Raw genomic sequence first — 21,024 nt, forward strand, 5'->3', positions numbered from 1 at the left:
CCATCCTGCTGATGCCAGATCTTCAAGTTTAGAACTAACAAATTACTAAAAATAGATTTTATTCTTCTGGTTGTAGAGATATTACGAGTATTGAGTACCTGCTTGAAGGATGATTGGGACCGGGTTCTGGTTATTCTATGTTTTTTTTTCTTGGCTAACTGCTGATTCTGTTCAGTGCTATGTTTTCTTGACAGTTGGAATAGTCTGTTTCACTTCTTTGGTTTATTTGGACCCTTTTAGAGATAAGTATGGCATAGATCAAACTTTCCATTTATTAGAAACTATTTTAAGTATTATAGATTCGAGTTGCCCAGAATCTGTGGTGAAGCCGGTGTTAACTATAAGAAAAAGTTAGGACTTGTGCAGTTGTGAAGCAGTAATAATAGTGAAGAGGAAGCCGGGCGTGGTGGCGCACGCCTTTAATCCCAGCACTCGGGAGGCAGAGCCAGGCGGATCTTTGTGAGTTCGAGGCCAGCCTGGGCTACCAAGTGAGCTCCAGGAAAGGCGCAAAGCTACACAGAGAAACCCTGTCTCGAAAAAACCAAAAAAAAAAAAAAAATAGTGAAGAGGCTCTTTTCCTTTGTAATCTCCATGCTAATTCTTTGATATTACAGAAATGATTAGCTGGTAGGTTTGTGAACTGTTTTGTGAATCCCGAGCTCGTTTTGCTGATTTAGCCAGCATAATTCACAGTGACCCTCAGAAAGCTGAGACAAGAGTGGTAAATAACCTTGAATGGCCTGAGGAAATGTATTTTATTATATCTTTTGCAAACTGGGAATGCACCTGTGTCTCCTACATGCTAGCAAGTGCTCTGCTACTGAGTTATATATACCCTGAGCCCCTTTGTTAAACTTTTTGAGAGATACCTGGTTTGAGTGCCTAAGCTGAACTTGAAGTTGCAGTTCTCCTTTACCCATCCCCTAGAACAGTGTTTCTTTCTCAACCTTCCTAATGCTTCGACCTTTTAATACCCCAACCATAAAATTACTCTCATTGCTACTTCATAACTAATTCTGCTACTGATATGAATCGTAATATAAATACCTGATATGCAGAATATCTGCTATTCCATCCCTTCGAAAGGGCCCTTAAGACCTCTAAAGGGGTCATAACCCACATGTTGAGAACTTCTGCCCTAGAAGGTGGACTTGTACGCCTGTGCCACCAGTCTCAGCTCTGAGTACCCCTTACTCACTTTAATTCCAGGCAGCTGAGTTTTTGTGATAAGTTTGGGAATTAGATTTTGAACTCGGTTTGGGTTTATATCTTTATAACAGCAGAATCCCAGGAACTTGATTAAATACCAAAGAAGGAATCTGAAGAAATTGCCTGCATTTATTGATTGCCTATTTTGTATTCTGGCTATACACTTGAATCACAGAATCACAATATCCCTACAAAGTAAGAGAGCAATTCTTACATAAAAGGGCAAGTAAGTGTCTGGAATGATATTCCTAATATTTACTTAAGAAATAGAACCCTTTCCTCACATAGTGGTGCTTGTCTGTAATCACAACATTTTGGAGGCTGAAGCAGAAGGATCATTAGTTTGAGGCCAGATTGGGCTATGTAATAGTGAGGCTATGTTTTGAAAAAAGAACAGCAACAAGAAGAAAAATTATACAAAGGGGAAAGACTGGGCCAGACTGTTCTACATAGTGGGTAGAGAGACCCTGATTTAAAAAACCAAAAAGAAAAAAAACCTTTTGTGTGGTAGTTCTTAGGGTTGTCTTTGTTTGAGCTTTGCTTTGTTTTAGTTTTTAGTCCCAGAACTTACTGTGTAAGACTAACTTTCAACTTTGAGCAGTACTTCTGCCTCAGCCTCATGAGCTTTGGGATAGGCTTGAGTCACTATTTCTAGATTTTGTTGTTGCTGTTGTTTTAGGGTCTAAAAAATGTATATGTGTCTCTGTGTACATGTGTGTGCATGCGTGTGTATCATATATGTGCCATGTGCCCATACATGAGGCACAGAAGATGGGATGGGAACTGCTGTAGCTGGAGTTAGAAGTGGTTGTAAGGTTTCTGACATGGGTTCTGGGAACCAAACTCAGGTCCTCTATAAGAACAGATGACCACTGAACCACCTCACTGGCCCATTTTTTTTTCTGCAGATTTATTTTTACCTGTGTGTGTATTTTATCTGTGTGTGGGTTTGATGAAGGACAAAAGAGGCTGTTGGATTCCCTGGAGCTGAAGTTATAGGCAATTGTGAACCACTCAACGTGGATTCTGGAACCCAGACACAGGCCTCTGGTAGAGGCCCAGACTGTTTTGTTAAGCCAGACAGTGAAACTCAGTAGTAATCTAAGATGGCTTCAAATCATCATGCTGCTGCCTCTGCATCTGCTTCTCCCTAGTGCTGGAATGGCAAGTTTAGGCTACTATGTCCATCTTTGTGTGTGTGTGTGTGTACACGTGCATGCACATGCTTTTTCAAGACAGGATTTCTTCGTGTAACAGCCTTGGCTGTCCTAGAACTCACTCTGTACACAGGCTGGCCTCGAACTCCCAGAGATCCACCTGCCTCTGCCTCCTAAGTGCTGAGATTAAAGGTGTGCGCCAATACTGCCAGGTCATTATGTCCATCATAAGCAGAGTATTAGAATCTCCTTCTCATAGAAGTCTTTCTGGGCAATAAGCTAAAACAACACTTAGCTTTTGTGTTTGAGTTGAAGAGAGGTGTCTACAAATTTCACTCCATAGTTCCTCTAGCCTTGTGTCTATAACCTGTTACTGACCTTGTTCCTTAGTGTCATGCTTATGATACAGCCTGTTGCATCATTGAAGAGGTGTGAAATCCCAGACAGAAGGGCACAGTGAGTTTTGAAGAGCAGCCTCAGTTTCTGAGGACAGGAGTACTAGAGTTGGGAGGGTACCTTCAAGAGTTTCCTGATCTTGGTGCATACTCTGTATTCATTGCAGCTTGCACCAGCAAGTGTGGGGTTTCAAGCTGCTGCTCCTAATCATACTGTTTCTCTTCTTGTGTTTTATAGATTTCTGTGGAACAATTGAGAAAACTGTTAAGGGAGATGGATTCTTTTAAACATTTGAATAAATGACATTTATGTCAGTTCAAAGCCTGGATGAGTTGTTTTTTTTGGGTTTTTTGTTTGTTTGTTTGTTTTTTTCTGAGACAGGGTTTCTCTATGTTAGTCCTGGCTGTCCTGGAACTCACTTTGTAGACCAGGCTGGCCTCAGACTCACAAAGATCCACCTGCTTCTGCCTCCTGAGTGCTGGGATTAAAGGTATAGACCTTTACTTATCTTATTTATATTTTAAATTGTATTCCTTTATCCTCTCCTCCCTAAACAAGAATTATTGTAGGTCTCTAAAATCAACTCAAATTCATACAGAGTTTTCTGGGAAATAAAAAAAGAGTTCAACTTTTAATACTTTTAACTATCTGATATTAGTGTTTTTAAGACAAATTAGGAAGCTGTTGTAAGATACTTGGCACACATGGAGTGCTGTGCTTGGTAAGTAAGTATTGAATGTCAGACTTCTTTCTAATGACCTCATTGAGTACGAAGAGTGCTTTACTTCTGACTCATAGTCCCTAAGGATCTGTGGTCTTCAGAGATTTTTCATTCATTGTCAGCCAAGCTGCCCAATTCTGTCCCACAAAAAGCATTAGTTTTAGAACTATAGTGAAATAGACAAAGGAATATGATGATTAGTCTCAGAGACATCACTGTCAGTGAAAGCAAGGAAGAAGGAAAACGTGAGCAAAAATACACAAGCCAAAGTCTCACTGTTGGAGAGCCTTAGGGGAGTGAAATTTGTTGTAAGCACCTGGAGGGTGCCAGGGAACTGGTAAGATCAGTTTGATTACTTAAAGTGGAAGATAGGGTTGGGAAGATTGTTTCACTTGTTATCTTGAATATTTTAGACATTACAGAAGATTTAGGGGTACGGTACGAAGGTCTGGCAGGCAAGGGAGAATAACTTCAAAATGGGGCTTCATGCTAGGTGTAATTCTAGCATTCAACTGCCACAGGCTGAAGGATTGAGTTCAAGGCCAGCCTGAGTTTCTTTAGGGAAATAGGGCTGGGTGTGGAATCATATGCCTATAGTCCCAGAGAGGCAGAGGCAGGAGGATCTCTGTGAGTTGGCCAGCCTGATCAACATAGTGAGTTCCAGGCCAGTCAGGACTACACAATGAAACCATGTCTTAAAATAACAACAACAACAACAACAAAAAAAAAAGTGAAGCCTAAGACCTAGAGAGAGGAATGTATAGGCAAATGTTAGAATGATTCAGGGTAGTGAGGTTAAAAAGGCATATTTTGTGTGCAGTGTTAGGTAAGTGGTTGGTATATCTTTACTAATAATAAAATCCACAGCATAAATTAATAAAATGGTTAGGGAAGAGTTGAATCTGAGATCAGTCCTCCACATCTGACTGTCAGAGAGAGATGGTTCTATTTTGGAGTAGCAACATTTGAATGGAGTTGCTGGCATAGTGTCTGTGAGGTGGTAGGGTGTTAGCACAGTTAGCACAGATACCCTAGCTGAAGATAGTAGGTACATGCATGCATATTCGGAAGCTGAAGGAAATTTGGGGTTGAGTGTAGAGCGTCTATGGTGGTTGGTTTGTTGAGAGACATCATTTAGTTAATGACCTTAGGCAGATCTCTTCCTTTTGCTGAAGTGTTGTATTTTTTTTTTAAATTAGTGTAAAATAGATGGCAGAGGGACAATGATGAATTTGGATAATTTTACAAAAACACTGACTCCTGTTAAATCTCCAGAGTCTATCTTGTGCTTTGAATCTGTAAACAGCAGTACAAATATAAGGTGAATATTTTGCCCATAATGATTACTAAGAGTAGCTGAGTTAGAAAAACATTCTCTGCTTCTGTCAAGAATTTTTCCATGGCCCTATCCTCTGGAACAATTTAAATGCATAAACCCAGGCTAAAGAATGCCCCTAATGTCTTTTTTTTTAATTAAGAGATTTTCTATTCATTTTACATACTAACCACAGATTCTCCTCTCCTCCCTCTTCCTGCCCCCTAGCCTTCCCCCTCATCGCACCCCCCATTCCCACCTCCTCCAAGGCAAGGTCTCCCATGGGGAGTCAGCAGAGCCTGGTACATTCAGCTGAGGCAGGTCCAAGCCCCTCCTCCCTGCACCAAGGCTGTGCAAGGTGTCTTACCATAGGCACTAGGCTCCAAAAAGCTGGCTCATGCATAAGGGGCAGGTTCTGATCCCACTGCCTGGGGGCCCCCTAAACAGTTCAAGCTAAACAACTGTCTTGCTTATCCAGAGGGCCTAGTCCAGTACCATGGGGGCTCCTCAGCTATTGTTCATGTGTTTCCATTAGTTTGACTAGTTGTCTCTGTACTGCTTCCAGTCATGGTCTTGATATCTCTTACTCATAGAATCCCTCCTCTCTATCATCAATTGGACTTCTGGAGTTCCGCCTGGGACCTGGCTATGGATCTCTGCATCTGTTTCCATCAGTCTTTGCATGAGAGTTCTGTGATGACAGTTAGGGTATTCAGCCATCTGATCACCAGAGTAGGTCAGCTCAGGCACCCTTTCGACTATTGCCAGTAGTCTATGGTGGAGTCATCCTCGTGGGTTCCTGGGGACCTCCCTGTTCCCATGGTGTCTTCACTTATCATGGTTATCTCTTTCCTTGCTCTCCTACTCTTCCCATTCCAGCTCGAACCTCCTGCTCCCCTAAGCTCTCATCCCCCGTCCCTTGCCCTCCATTACCCCCCCCTTACCCCCAGTTTGCTCATGCAGATCTCATCCATTTCTCCATTGCTGGGCAATCCATGAGTCCTTCCTAGGGTCCTCCTTACTAGCTAGCCTCCCTGGAGCTTTGGGTTGCAGTCTGGTTATTTTGCTTTACATCTAGTATCCACTTATGAGTGAGTACATACCATGTCTGTCCTTCTGAGTCTAGGTTACCTCACTCATTTTCTAGTTCCATCCATTTACTTGCAAACCTCATGATGTCATTGTTTTCCTCTGCTGAGTAGTACTCCATTGTGTATACGTACCACATTTTCTTTTTTTCTTTTTTTTTTTTTTTAAGATTTATTTATTTATTCTGTTTACAGTGTTCGCTTGCATGTGTCCCTTCAGGCCAGAAGAGGGCACCAGATCTCATTACAGATGGTTGTGAGCCACCATGTGGTTGCTGGGAATTGAACTCAAAACCTCTGGAAGAACAGCCAGTGCTCTTAACCTCTGAGCCATCTCTCCAGCCCCATGTACCACATTTTCTTTATTCATTCTTCAGTTGAGGGGCATCTAGGTTGTTTCCAGGTTCTGGCTATTACAAATAATGCTGCTATGAACTTAGTTGAGCATGTGTCCTTGTAGTATGATGAGCATTCCTTGGGTATATGCCCAAGAGTGGTATAGCTGGATCTTGAGGAAGATTGACTCCCCATTTTCTGAGAAACCACCATACTGATTTCCAAAGTGGCTGTACAAGTTTGCATTCCCACCAACAGCAAAAGGAGTGTTCCCCCTGCTTCACATCCTCTCCAACATAAGCTGTCTTGGTCTTAGCCATTCTGATGGGTGTAAGATGGTATCTTATAGTTGTTTTTGATTTGCATTTCCCTGATGACTAAGGATGTTGAGCAATTCCTTAAATGCCTTTCGGCCATTTGAAATTCTTCTGTTGAGAATTCTCTGTTTAGCTCTGTAGCCCATTTTTTAATTGGACTGTTAGGTATTATGATGTCTAGTTTCTTGAGTTCTTTATATATTCTGGAGATCAGAAAAAGATCTTCACCAACTCCACATCTGACAGAGGGCCCCTAATGTCTTCTAGTCAATAGTTTTGAGAAATAAGTAGTCTTTCCATCTAACTTAGATTAATTTAGAGAGGTGTGCTAGTGTCTTCCCTATTGGTTAAAGGGGCTTTTTTTTTTTGCCCAGTCTTCCAAAGGAATTGAACAAAAGTATGAGAAGTCTTGTGTCTTTAAGACCTCAGTTCAAAGAGAGAGATCACTTTTTTTTAAAGATTATTTTATTTTATGTGTATGAGTGTTTTGCCTACATGTATGTAGGTCCGCGGTATGTGTGCCTGATGCCCACAGATGTCAAGTGAGGGATGATGCTGAGAATTGAACCTGTGTAATAACAAGTGCCCTTAACCAGTGAGCCATGTCTCCAGCCCCAAGAGAGAGCATTTTTGAAACTTAGATACTCTTAGGTCCTCAGAACTTTCAGCAGAACGTGACTTTCATTCTTCTTATTTAATTTTTGGTTGCAAACCTAGTTTTGCAACTTATATTTCAGCCCTTACATTTTTTTTTTTTTTTTTTTTTTTTTTTGGTTTTTCGAGACAGGGTTTCTCTGTGTAGCTTTGCGCCTTTCCTGGGACTCACTTGGTAGCCCAGGCTGGCCTCGAACTCACAGAGATCCGCCTGGCTCTGCCTCCCGAGTGCTGGGATTAAAGGCGTGCGCCACCACCGCCCGGCAGCCCTTACATTTTTAAAACTCTGTGACGCTAATAGAAGACTTGAATTGACTGTACAGTAGAGGGGTTTATGGGGCAGGAGTGCAGAAGGATCACAGTGGCTCAGTGCTGTTTGGGCTACTCTAATGACCTTTTGATCTTTATGTTTCTCATGTAGTTCCTAGCCTATAATGTGCATGTGTGTGCATATACACATAATGTACATATGAGTAAAGTATAACATGTAGAAAGGAGATCAAGAAAGGGCAAATATGTGATGAGGTGATGAGAAAGGATGGAATTTAAGTAATGGACACATGATTTATGAAAAAAGATATAAAGTTAATTGTCTTTCTAATTTTAACTTTGTCAGTGGATGTGTGTGTGTGTGTGTGTGTGTGTGTGTGTGTGTGTGTGTGTGTGTGTGGAGAGAGAGAGAGAGAGAGAGAGAGAGAGAGAGAGAGAGATTAGCATATAAAAATATAATGGATTGTGAAAGTGTAAATCCAAAGTAACCTCACAGCTTCAGCGTGGCTACTCTAACTTTAGAAGTTCATTGAGATGGATGGACTCTGGGTCTATCTAATCTTGCTTTGTGATAGCTTTTATTTGCATGTCCTTTACAGTAAAATTTTAATTAAAAAGCAACAGTTTAGAAACATAAAATATATATGAAAGCATTTGATTTTTGTTTGTTATGGGTTCTCACTGTGTGATTCTGACTGGTCTGTTACTTGCTGTGTAGTCAAGGCTCACCTCAAACTTGTGGCAATCCTCCTGCCTCAGCCTCATGAGTTTTAGGATTGCAGGCATGAGCCAGCATTCCTGGTACCATTTTACCATGTTTAAGTGTGTACATTAACAGTGTTGTGTAGCCATCACCACTAACTGTTTCCAAACATTTAGCCATCTCGAACAGAAACAATGTCCATTAAATTGCAACTCCCAGTCAGTGCCTCGTAACCTCTGTTCTACTTTCTGTCTTTATGAAATTTCTCTGTTCTAGGCACTTAATGTCAGTGGAATCATAAGTCATCCTTTTATATATCAGACTTATTTCACTTAACATAATGTTTTCAAGGTTTGTTGTAATGTCCGTTAGAACTGCATTCATTCTTATTCTGTTGTGTATACATGGATGGCTATTTCAGTTGTTTCCAACTCTTGGCTATTGTGTTTAATGCTGCTATGAATGTGGATGTTTTAAGTCAGGAATAGAGTCGCCGGATCATGTGATAATCCTTTAACTTACTGAGAAACTGCCAGGCTCTCCCTTACTATCTGTACTATTTTACATCTCTACCAGCAGTTCATGAGGGTTCTGATTATTCCTGTCCTCTTCAACATTTTTTAGATAATAGCTATTCCATTGGGTGTGTCAAAAATTTTAAACTTTGCTCTGGTGATGTTGGATGACTCAGAAGGCAGTTTACTACTGTGCGGAGCTATTTTCAAGTTACTAAAAGGAGTGAGTGGCCCAAACTACTGCAATAAAAAGGGATTCTGACTGTCATGTGTAGTATCTGCTTACTTATTCATAGGATACTTCATTTATAAAGAGGGTTGTGTGTGTATGTTTCTTCCTTTTGGGGGGGGGAGAGGGGGAGTTTCAAGACAGGATTTCTCTGTGTAGTTTTGGTGCCTGTCCTGGATCTCGCTCTGTAGACTAGGCTGGCCTCCAACTCACAGAGATCCATCTAGCTCTGCCCCCAAGGGCTGGGATTAAAGGTATGCACCACCACTGCCCAGCCAGTTTCTTTCCTTTTTTATGTTGAGAGATAGACTGAGACTGATTTATTATATAGCCCAGATTAGCCTGGAACTTGAGCAGTGATCCCCCTGCTTCAGCTACCCATGTGCTAGGATTGTTGGCATGAGCTACCATGGTTCAATTAGTCTATAAAGAGGCTTCTATGTTTCTTGATGTGACTAGGAAGTAAGCCAAAACTTTCAGGGGCAGAGGGGCTTGGAGCTCCTCAGTCAATTCTTAGGTTTTGCTTTTGAAGTCATTTATGATGAATGGTTTGCATGGAGCTAGGGATGAGCTTTTGTAAGCTGTCTTTTGACTGTGTGTACTGTCATTATCTGTTGCCCTGTCTGACATGCATAGTAAGCCTTAGCATGTGTTCAGAGAACCAAAAACCTGACAGCAAGACCTGGCAGGGCTGTTAAAGAAATTGGAGATAATCTTTTTCTTCAGGTACTGTTGCTGCTCATCATTTACTGATCCCACCTTCCTGCCTCACAGAGCTGACTTCTAGTGCATAATTGATTATGATACCTAGAAAATGTTGCTGAATATTTTTTTTAAAAGCCCGGGTACAGAAACTCTATTGGCAAATATGCTGATGGTCCAGTTTTGTCTCCCCTGTTAAATGCACACAACTTGCCTCAAAACTGGTGAGCCAGTGCTGTGAGCAAAAGGATTGACTGGGAAACTTCAACCACTTCTTTGTTTGCCTTTTATCTGGAAAAAGCAATCTTTGGGGCAGGGAGGAAGATTTAATGAACAACTTTGGGAAATGGCATGTGCTGTGTTCGGCTCTTGAGATTTACAGTGCACAGCAGCTCCTTAAAATTCAGCAATAATGAATTGTGGTTTTGTTAGTGTTTTCCAAACCCTAACAGTCCTTTGGTTGAGTGACTACTCCTTGTCACAAGGATTCCTTAATCACACTTTGGGGAATTACGACCCTTGCTTTTGTATAAAAAAATTTGAGCAAAATATAAATTTTTTGAGGTCAATAAAGTATAAAGGTTCCCTGAGTGCAAGTTGTTAGACCTTCCTCCTTAGTGTTATTCTATCTCTAAGTAACTGGGCTTTTTTGATACTCAACAGATACTAATGCCCTATTTGTATGTGCTACTCATTAGATGATACAGTTTTTAGAGCCCTGTCTCATTGTGGGAGATACTGTGTGATGATAATTGCTATATAATCTTCCACCCTTGTTACATAATTAAGGAAAAATAACCTGCATTGCAGATGTAATAGATAAGCCATAATTTTATTTTAAGACAAGGTCTGGCTGTGTAGCCTTGGCAGGCCTGGAACTCACTATGTAGATAGGCCGGCTTTGAACTCAAAGAGATCTGCCTACCTCTGTCTCCTCAGAGTTGATATTAAAGCTTTGTGCACCATGCTCTATTCTTGGCTTTCAATTTTTAAAACATTTCTTACTGTGTGTGTGTGTGTGTGTGTGTGTGTGTTTGCTTGCTTGTGTGTGTGTTTGCACTCATATGCACATGCTCCAAGGAATACATGTGGATGTTGGAGGACAACTTTTTTGGATTCATTTCTCTCCCTCCACCTTATATGGGTTCTGGGGATGCAACTCAGGCTTGAGAAGCAAGTGTCTTTGCCCACTGAACTATCTGGTCAGCCCTTTAATTAGTCTTTAAAGTTCACTTACAAAGAAATGAGTTTCATTAAACCACTTTTGTATATATGTGTAATTATACTTTATTTTTATCCATTTGTCCCAGTGTTCTATTCCATTCCTACATCTAAATACCCCCCCTTCTGCTTTTATGTCATGCATTCCATTGCCTTTTCTTCCTCCTTCTTTTCTTCCCTCCCTCTGAGCTAGAGTCTGTTGCTGTGTATGTCTCCCAAGCTGGCCTCTGCTTTAGGCTTTCTGGGTAGCTGGCATTACAGACATGACATTGTACCAATTATGTGTTTTCTTTTTCTTTCCTTTCCTTTTCATTTTTCCCCCCTTTAGAAATGACAAAACTGAGACCTAAAATTGTTATCATCACCCAGTGCTGTGTAATGTGCAAGTGAAAACTGTGACTAACAGAGCCTGCCCTTTTCTGGCTTCTCTGCTAGACCAGGCTATTAGGGTAGCATCATTAGTAGATACCAGTAAGTATGCATTGACTAGGATGTCATTCTTCCCACAGTTTCAAACCTTGGTGCTTGTAACAGTAAATTTCAGGTTTTAGAAAGTAACAGCCCCATAGTCAGGTTATGTAGACTGCCAAGATTTTACTAGTCCATTTAGTTGAATGGCATGGCATGAAGGAATTGCTAAATAATAGGTTTAGAAAAGATGACATGGTTTTCTTTTCACAGGAATCAGAGCAAGAGTAGGAATAGGCTGCTGCATACCTGTAGGGTTTCATCAGGTTACCTGAGCAAAAGCTTGTCTGTCAGGTGTGTGCATAATCTTTTACCTTTTTAGACCAGTGGTTCTCAACGTTCTCAATGCTGCGACCCTTTAATACAGTTCCTCATGTTGTAGTGACCCCCAAACCATAAAATTATTTTTAGTACTACTTCATAACTGTAATTTTGCTACTTTTATGAATCATAGTGTCAGTATTTATGGATATAGGGATTTGCCAAAGGCAAAGGAGTTGTGACCCACAGATTGAGAACTGCTGCCTTAGACTGTTGACTGGACTGAGAGGCATGGTTGACTGTTTCTGGGCCTTCGGTAGACGTTGCAAGTGTTTCCTCAGCTGGACCAGTATAAGTAGGAGTGAGAGCCAGCTATGGAAGGGCCAGCAGACATCCAGGATCTACAAATGGCTATCAGTTAATTAGCCTAATTAAGTAGAACAGTTAGTGTCCTCCTCCACTCTCACTTGTTGAGGCAATCAGTCTTTGAACAGTGTATCACTCTTGTCCTCTAATCTCCTGATTGTGAGAACTGCAGAAGGCAGTTCTGTTGAAGGAATGATACCTTTTTTTTTTTTTTTAAGAAGTGACATTATGTTTGAACTGAATGAGAGCAAGACCAGGACACTAATTCTTAACCTAGGGAGACCAGGAAGGCATATGAAAGTGCACTGATGAGCTCCACCCCTTCAGTTTATGTTCTAGTGGTAAGGTTAAGGCCCGTGATTCTGCATTTCTAATGCATGCAGGTTGATGTTGATAGTTCTAGGATCATACTTGGAGAATTACTTTTTGGAGAGGATGAAGGTGAATGTAGCTTTTCTTTTCTCTCCATTAAAGTCTTCATAAGCAAGGAAAGAAAACATCCACCTCTTCAAGATCCCGTGCCAGATGATTTTGGTCAGCTTTAACCAACCCTTGGAAATACTGTGCAAAGTAGTTCTTGTCCCTTTTACCACATACAAGCCATTAACAATGGAGTAACTTTTTCTTTCTTTGGAGCAATAGTTTGAGTATACTTACTTCATGGGGGCACTAGGCTGGGTAGTAACTAGAGAGCTCCTTGAAGCCTAGAACAGTAATTTTTAAAGGGCAGCTTTTTAAAAAAAATTTATTTGGTTTTTTGAGACAGGGTTTTCTCTGTGTAGTTTTGGTGCCTGTCCTGGATCTCACTCTGTAGACTAAGTTGGCCTTGAACTCACAGATATCCACCTGGCTCTGCCTCCGGAGTGCTGGGATTAAAGGCGTGTGCCACCATTGCCCAGCTTAAAGGGAAGCTTTTATGTATAAGTCAAAGATAATGTTCATGAACTTACAGATGTGATGTTTAATTCTCTTGTTTATTCATAACAGTTTTAGAGTTACAAGAGATATAAACTGTAGATCACTTTCACAGTCATTATAGTAAAATGTTAAGATGGGTTTCTTCACAAGATGATAAAGGCAATGAGGGCTTAACTTTAAAAATATCTCCCAAATTACAGAAAAGATAAGGATATATTAAAGTTTTTGTTTTTCGAGACAGGGTTTCTCTGTGTAGCTTTGTGCCTTTCCTGGGTCTCGCTCTGTAGACCAGGCTGGCCTCAAACTCACAGAGATCCACCTGCCTCTGCCTCCTCAGTGCTGGGATTAAAGGTGTGCAGCACCGACGCCAGGCTTTAAAGTGTATTTAAGAGTGTTACAGAGTTATTTATTTAGTTGCTTGCTTATTTGATACAGAGTCTTTCTGAGTAGCCTGGACTGACCTAAAACCTTGGTAGCTCAGGGTAGCCCAACCTTGTGATCTTCCTGTCTCATCTCCAGAATGCTGGGATTACAAGTGTATGCCATTGTTCAGCTGCTAATTGATTATTGACCAACCTTATTTCAGAAATAAACAATGTTAAAGGGTATATTTCAGAATAGTAGATAGTAGAAAGTGACTAAATTCTTGAAAATTCAACTATGAGACTTATTTAAAGCATAGTGTTCTTTATTAATGTTCTTTTGAAAGGTCAACTTGTTTTCAATGGAGCTCAGTGAAATTACTTTCTGTTATTTGACAGAACTACAAAATTATTTTTTTAAAAAAGTGGTGACCCAAGCAATTGAACTGAAGGCATTCTGGGAAAACCTGCTGTTTATTGTGAAAATCATCTTTGATCTTGGAATTAAAAGTAAAGCTGGAAAGGAATTTACAAACAAGAAAAAGAAGAAGTTTGGAATTGGACTCACAGGATCTGGGCTTGGAAATGCCTCAGGTAAATGACATGTGGAGTAGTGTGCGATTTGATTTTCTGTGTGGTAGAAAGGGCACAGTGTTGCCCTTTCTGCATCTTAACACAGCTTGACACACTAGCTTCAAAGACAGCTTATTTCTGTCCTCACCTAGATGTGAGTACATGCTCTCCTGTTCCTCGTTTGCTGTAGCCTTGAAGATTTCAATGAGCTTGACACAAGGAGCATGGTGAGTAAGTAGGTTAGTTGCTAAATCTGCTCTCTTTATGAGAACAAAATGAATTACCTAGAAATTTAATCTGCCACCCAAATCCCATTTTTGATATTCTTGTATTTCCTTCCCAATTCTTCCTTTCCATTTACAACAGTTCAGAAGCAGTGATTCTGTCTCACACATGGAAGCATACACATATATCCAAGAGTGGTATATATTCTCATTCTCTTCCTCCTCTCCCCTTCCTCCTTTCTCGTGTGTGTGTGTGTGTGTGTGTGTGTGTGTGTGTGTGTGTGTGTGTGTGTGTAGATCTTTCTGTCTCTTGACCTGGTCTTACTGTGAAACTGGCTTCAGTTTAGCAGCCTTCCTGCTTTGGCCCTGAAAATGCTGGAATCATAGGCACACAGTTCCACACCAGGCTGAGACAACTCCTTTTAATTGGTCTCCTTTTGAGTTTGAGGCAATCAGTGAAATAAAAACTGGAAGCTTATTCTTCTTATCCAAACTTTCCCCTGTCCCTTTTTATGGTTAATTTTCACCCCCCACCCCCAGTTTGAGTGCTGGAAAGAAATCTAGAAATACTGAGCAGTTAGGACTCCACGGAGGCCCTGTACAGGACTAGCCCTTGGGCACAGATATTAAAAAAAAATTGTTAGGATGGTTTGGTGACTTTGCAGCAGAGTCTAGAGAAAGGACTTGGTAACTGATACTTAAAAGACCAGAGGCCAGTGTCCAGAGGCGGCGTCCATCCCAAGGTCTGTGACAGAAGGACCACATGTCCCTTTTTAGAGTTTGTGTCCAAACAAGGTATGGTTTGCTGTTTATTGACTACTTGATTTAGGGCTCTAAAACTTGTTTTCTTAAACGAATTTTTTAAGGAAGAAGGACCCCAATGTTTTGGAAGGTCTGGGGAAACTAAAGCAAAGCAAACCAGCTGATATGGAAGTACCTAGGGGAACACAGAAAAGGCAGGTCAGGTGGGAGGTGTGTAAGGAGAAAGTAGGTGCATAGACTGCTACTGCCTTATAAAAAAAAACTCTGCTGCACCACCTCGTGGGAGAGTAAGAATGTTTCTAGTCTTTCTCACTTTCTTTATTGCAGTTCGAGTTCAGAGTGTGGCTTTTCTTTTATTTGAGCCAGGGGTGTACGGCTGAAGTGGTTTGGATAGATGATGAAATGTAAAAAGGAGAGAGAGAAACCAGGAGATGAAGCCCACATCTCCAGCTGTGTCTTAGAAAGTTTGGAGGCTATTACATTGTTCCTGTTGGTTGGACTGAAGATACCTAAATGGGGCTGGCAAGGTGGCTAATGGGTTAAAGGCTCTTGCCGGGGAGCCTGATTGGCTTGAGTTCAGTCTCCTAGTCCCACATGATAAAAAGAGAGAACTGACTTCAGCAGGTTATCCTCTGACCTCCACATGTCTCTCTCACCCCCAAAATAAAATTATAAAAACATACCAAAATTATCTTTGTTTGGGGTAGTAAGACATTGGACTCAGGAATATAGTTTAAGTCTGTCTTATTACTGCTTCAGCCCTAAGAAAACAGGAGAACATTCTCTACTTCAGGAAAATTAGAACAGTCTTGTTAGAGAAAGGATTTTAAGAAATGTTTATATAGCTTAAAAAATAAATAGCCCAATCTTGTATGCTGTCTCTAGTGACCAACCTTCAATTTTTAGAAGTTAAGAATTTCTCTTCTGATTTTTTTTCTATACATCTTGGCTGCTTTCCTTGTAGAGGTCCATGTTCAGTGCTAGTTAAAGCTCTTGGTGTGCGCTACAAAGGAGACAGAATTATTTACTGAAATAAATTATGTACTGGGATAAGGACAGGCATATGTGTAGTAAGTTGGACTTGAAGCTGCCTTTAACCTCCTAAAGTGAAAATGGTTTTATTGTAGCCCAGCGTAAGCGGAATGGACCCGCCTTTTGGGGATGCCTTTCGAAGCCACACCTTTTCAGAACAGACTCTGATGAGCACAGATCTCTTAGCCAACAGTTCTGATCCAGATTTCATGTATGAGCTGGTAAGCAACCTTTTCTTGGTTTTAGTTTTTAATTGATTTGGGATCAAAATGATGATGTAGAGGTTTTTTTTATAAATATCAGAAAAGAGAAAATAATGTACATGATATTGAGGATCACACAGGTAAAACCATTACCTGAGAGGCTGAGGAAGGATTGTGGGGGCCATACAGATCAGGTTTTAAGAAAAGGAAAAGGATGTGACTAGGGGGCCAGGTTTAATTCTTGTGACTTAGTCTAGTAATTTCTGAAAGATACCCAAATTGAATAAAGTAGCATGTGAAGAGGTTATCTGTCCTCAAGTCTAGTTGTTCATGAGTGGGAAAATAAGCTGTGTGTATAAGATATGCTAAACTGCTAAAGGGCTTTTTAGCTCACAAATTAAGGAATGATACATACACAAGATGCATGGTAAAGATGGTAAGACAGATAAGTAGCCCCAAACTACTCCAAGTTTCTGAGGTAGACACAAAATCTCCAAGAGGAAAAAATATTTTATGTCAGGAGGTACTTTGCACTACATGTATGCAGTGCCCGTAGAGGCCAGATTGTGAGCCACCATGTGGGTGCTGGGACTGAACCAAGGTCCTTTGCAAGAGCACCAAGTGCTCTTAACTGCAGCCATCTCTGCAGCCTGCCTCTTTCTTCTTCTTTTTCTTTTTCTTTTTTTTTTTTTTAAAGGCAGGATCTCTCTCACTTTGTATCTTTGGCTGGCCTGGAACTTTCTATGTAGACTAGGCTGGCCTCAAGCCTTACAAATACCTCTGCCTACTTTGGCCTCTTGAGGGCTGAGATCAAAGGCTTGTGCCATCATGTCTAGCCTAAGGGAGGAAAAATAACTTATATTTTAACTGTGCACATGAGGGAAGGTGCCCAAAGAGGCCAGAGGTGTCAGAATTCCCTGGAGCTGGGAGTTAAAAGTGGTTGTGAGCTTTCAGACAGCAGTTCTGGGAAACTAGCTTGGTTCCTTTAGAAAAACAGTAAATACTCTTAACTGCTGAGCCATTTTTCTAGCCTCAATATGATTTTAATTATATGTAACTTAAACAACACAGAAATGCAGAAAATTGTGAATTTGAGTGCACATATGTGAATTCATGAAGAACAATTGAATTCTATTCCTATAAAAGTGGGGTATGGTATATATAAATTACTTAAGTGAAGCTACTGAACACATACAGAGACACACACACAGTCCAACATAAAATAAATGCAAACTAAAAATTCAGTGGAACAAAGTACACTGGAAAACTGAAAATCCATTCCCTTTCTGAGCCTCTACTCTTCCGATTTTCCCAAAAAGGTGTAACTACTGCTAGCAGATACCATGAATATGTAAACATTTGAATATGCTTTTTACTGTGGATGGATAATATACTTGTATCCTTTAGTTTGCTTTCCCCCCACATTTATTTAGTCTGTGTGTATGTGTTTAGGTTAGAGGATAACTGAGGATAGTTCTCTCCTTGTATCATGTGGGTCCCAGGGGTTGGACTGAGGTGGTCAGGCTTGGCATCAAGCCTTTATTTACCCACTGAGCCTTCTCTTCAGCTGGAGTTTGCTTTTTCTAAAAATAAAAATGATAAGTAGCCTTTTGTGTTAGTGTACTAGGGCTCAACTTTTTCCATGACTGTAGAATGTAACTACATTTTATTTGTTTGTTTGTTTGTTTTTGAGACAGTTTTACCATGTAACCCTGGCTAGCCTGGAATTTGCTATGTAAACCAGGCTGGCCCCAAACCCATAGCAATAGTCCTGTTTCTCCCTTCTGAGTGGATGAATAGTGTGTGCTACCACTCCATGTATGCTTTTTTGCTACATTGTAAAGTCACATCTTTGTAGTACACCGAGGAATATCTGACTTCCCATACCAAGAATTGTTACCTAGGTTCTATACAAGGTTTTACAATTTTACAGTTACCTTTTGGCGCTCTCTGGTCTCTTTGCTTTCATATTTAATTTCTTCCTTAAGTTGAGGTATTCTGTGATAAAGGTAAGGTCTTCAGTACTTGTTTCTTGCTTGAAGTTAATTTCTAAAGAGAGCTTCTAAGATCACAGAGGCTTTGTTTGGACCCATACTTTAGTCTCTCAAAGAATGTATTTTCCTGCTTTTTCTTGCCCAGTGGAATGAAGGTGTATAGATGTAAGGGGAAGGTATCATGTCAGTAGACTTTATCTTAAAACAGACCAGAGGTAGAGTATTTGTTTTGATATTTGCAGGTATGGATGGAGGTGAATATTTTCTTCCTAAAGCATGGTATGTGATTTCCCGTTTTAAACCTTCCTTAGGATAGAGAGATGAACTATCAACAGAATCCTAGAGACAACTTCCTTTCTTTGGAAGACTGCAAAGACATTGAAAATCTGGAGTCTTTCACAGATGTCCTGGATAATGAGGATGCTTTAACCTCAAACTGGGAACAGTGGGATACATACTGTGAAGACTTAACTAAGTACACCAAACTAACCAGCTGTGACATCTGGGGGACAAAAGAAGTGGATTACCTGGGTCTTGATGACTTTTCTAGCCCTTACCAAGATGAAGAGGTCATAAGTAAAACTCCAACCTTGGCCCAGCTTAATAGTGAGGACTCTCAGTCTGTTTCTGATTCCCTTTATTATCCTGATTCACTCTTCAGTGTCAAACAAAATCCCTTGCCCCCTTCATTCCCTAGTAAAAAGATCTCAAGTAGAGCAGCTGCCCCTGTGTGTTCTTCAAAGACACTTCAGGCTGAGGTCCCATCGTCAGACTGTGTCCAAAAAGCAGGTAAACCTACTTCAAGCACACAGATCATGGTGAAGACCAACATGTATCATAATGAAAAGGTAAATTTTCATGTTGAATGTAAAGACTATGTAAAAAAAGCAAAGGTCAAGATCAACCCTGTGCAACAGGGCCGGCCCTTGCTGAGCCAGGCACACACAGATGCAGCCAAGGAGAACACTTGCTACTGTGGAGCTGTGGCTAAGAGACAGGAGAGAAGGGGAATGGAGCCTCGTCAGGGGCATGGCACACCTGCTTTGCCTTTCAGAGAAACCCAGGAACTATTACTTAGTCCTCTGCCCCAGGGTGGTCCTGGGTCAGTTGCCACAGCAGAGAGTGGCAGCCTTTCTGCCAGCACTTCTGTTTCAGATTCATCCCAGAAAAAAGAAGAGCACAATTACTCTCTTTTTGTCTCTGATGACATGAGAGAATACCCGACCAAATGCAGTCCTGAAGACGATGAGGATGACGAAGATGATATTGATGATGAAGACCATGATGAAGGGTTTGGCAGTGAGCATGAGCTTTCTGAAAATGATGAGGAGGAAGAAGAGGAAGAGGATTATGAGGATGACAGAGATGATGATATTAGCGACACGTTCTCTGAACCAGGTATAACTCTCGCAGCTTATTAAATTGACCTTTCTAGTCACTGTTTGAAATAGAACGCTTTGTGGATGGTTGCTTTATTTTAGTTTGGGAGTTAAGTAACTTCATGTCTTTATTTGCATCAAGGGTATCTTTTTCTATTCACACAGCTTTAAAGCTGCTGTTGATACTTATGATCATTTGTGCCTATGTCATAATTTGTATCTTGATTCTTTGAGGGCTTATTCTTAATTATTTTTTGTTAAATGACTGACTTTGCCACCCTCTTGAACACTTAAGTGAAGATTTGAAATACAGTGCCCTGTTTTGCTTGTGCCCCTCTATTGTGGCTAAGATAGGTGTATATAGAATAGTGAACCAAGGGATGTCAGCTCATATCCCTCATGCGTATAGCTAACAAAAGCCTACTTAGTGACAGTTTGAAGGCAAGCCTTTTCTTGTGTTTGCTGTATTTTAAGAAGAAAATATATGCTATACCAGGTGTGGTGCATGCCTATAATCTCAACACTTGAGGCAGAGGCAAGAAGATCCCTACAAGTTTGAGGTCAGCCTGGTCTACATAGTTGATTCCAGGCCAGTCAGGACTACATGGTGAGACCCTGTCTCTAAAAAACAAATAGAAAAAAAAAAGAAGAGAAAGTTCATGCTGCAGTTTGAAGAGCATGAAGGCGGATGCTTCATTTTGTGTACAGTGCATATAAATGAAAGAGAAAAAAAGCCAGACTCTGGGGAGCTGCTTCATTTTAGCATTTACATGTTTGTGCTGTAGCCACTATTGGTTGACACTATTTATAAAAGTGTTATGGCCAAGTGGCACACAGTTAAAAATTCACAAAGAAGTGAAGCTTTTCAAGTTTTAGCAAAAGTTACTTGCTTCAAAATTAGTTTTGATATTAATAATTCTGCATAAAAACCAGTTTAAATGAAACTTTGTAAGTTATCAAAGAGCCCTTTTGTTTAAAATGGTGATTGCTAGCATTTCAGGCACTCTGAATGTTGACATTATTCTGAAACTGGACAGTAACCATGTCATAGGTAGTGCAGTGCCTATAGGTGTGCGTGTGTGTTTGCACTTGCACAAGTGGGTGGATATGGGTGTGGCTGATGCAGTGTTGGGTTAAACCCTGGGCTTCGTATATGCTAGGTAAGCCTACCATTGAGCTACATCCTTCCAAAGTTCTCTTATCATGAAAGATTTTTTTCTTTTTCAATAATTTTTTAAATTTAAGTGCTTAGATTTATGCATTTGAAACAACAAGTTGTTTGATTTGGGTAGTTTTTAAGTAAGTAAAAAGTACTTCGAGTTTAAAATGGAGGAAAAGGGTTTATACCTTTTTCCCCCTTTGGTTTACTTTAGTTTTCTTTGGTTTACTTTATCTTTCCTCTTTGCCAGGATCATTTTTTTCATAGTACATTGATAAAATCGTCATTGAGATGTTTAAGGGACATTTGGCTGGGTCTATATAGTAGGAGTAGTTTCTGTAGCTCCATCCCCTGTTCAGGTGTGGCTCTTAATGTGTGGCAGATCAGATCTAAGCATGAGATTGTTGTATAGAATTAGGGTCAGTAGTAAGGGGAGTATAAACACAGAGAGGATAGATCAATAAGGGGAATGGAAATGTGGGGAAGGAAG

General features: G+C 40.5%; 1 protein-coding gene across 10 annotated transcripts in view; it reads left to right on the forward strand.

The window, feature by feature from the left end:
• The window catches only part of Crebrf (CREB3 regulatory factor), a 75,071-nt gene that overhangs the window by 8,447 nt on the left and 45,600 nt on the right, over positions 1 to 21,024 (forward strand). For 6 of the 10 annotated variants that reach the window (XM_076578074.1, XM_042283729.2, XM_042283728.2 and 3 more), the window contains exons 2-4: positions 13,608 to 13,802; positions 15,895 to 16,020; positions 18,308 to 19,394. In XM_076578074.1, coding sequence (XP_076434189.1) covers positions 13,794 to 13,802; positions 15,895 to 16,020; positions 18,308 to 19,394 — 1,222 coding nt within the window. In that variant the 5' untranslated portion in view covers positions 13,608 to 13,793. Of the gene's footprint in view, positions 1 to 11,161; positions 11,305 to 13,607; positions 13,803 to 13,933; positions 14,009 to 15,894; positions 16,021 to 18,238; positions 19,395 to 21,024 lie in introns of all 10 variants that reach the window. The other 4 variants (XM_076578075.1, XM_076578076.1, XM_076578077.1 and 1 more) reach the window with 3 other exon arrangements.

Source organism: Peromyscus maniculatus, chromosome 8 (genome assembly GCF_049852395.1).
Source record: "Peromyscus maniculatus bairdii isolate BWxNUB_F1_BW_parent chromosome 8, HU_Pman_BW_mat_3.1, whole genome shotgun sequence".
Lineage (NCBI taxonomy): Eukaryota > Metazoa > Chordata > Mammalia > Rodentia > Cricetidae > Peromyscus > Peromyscus maniculatus.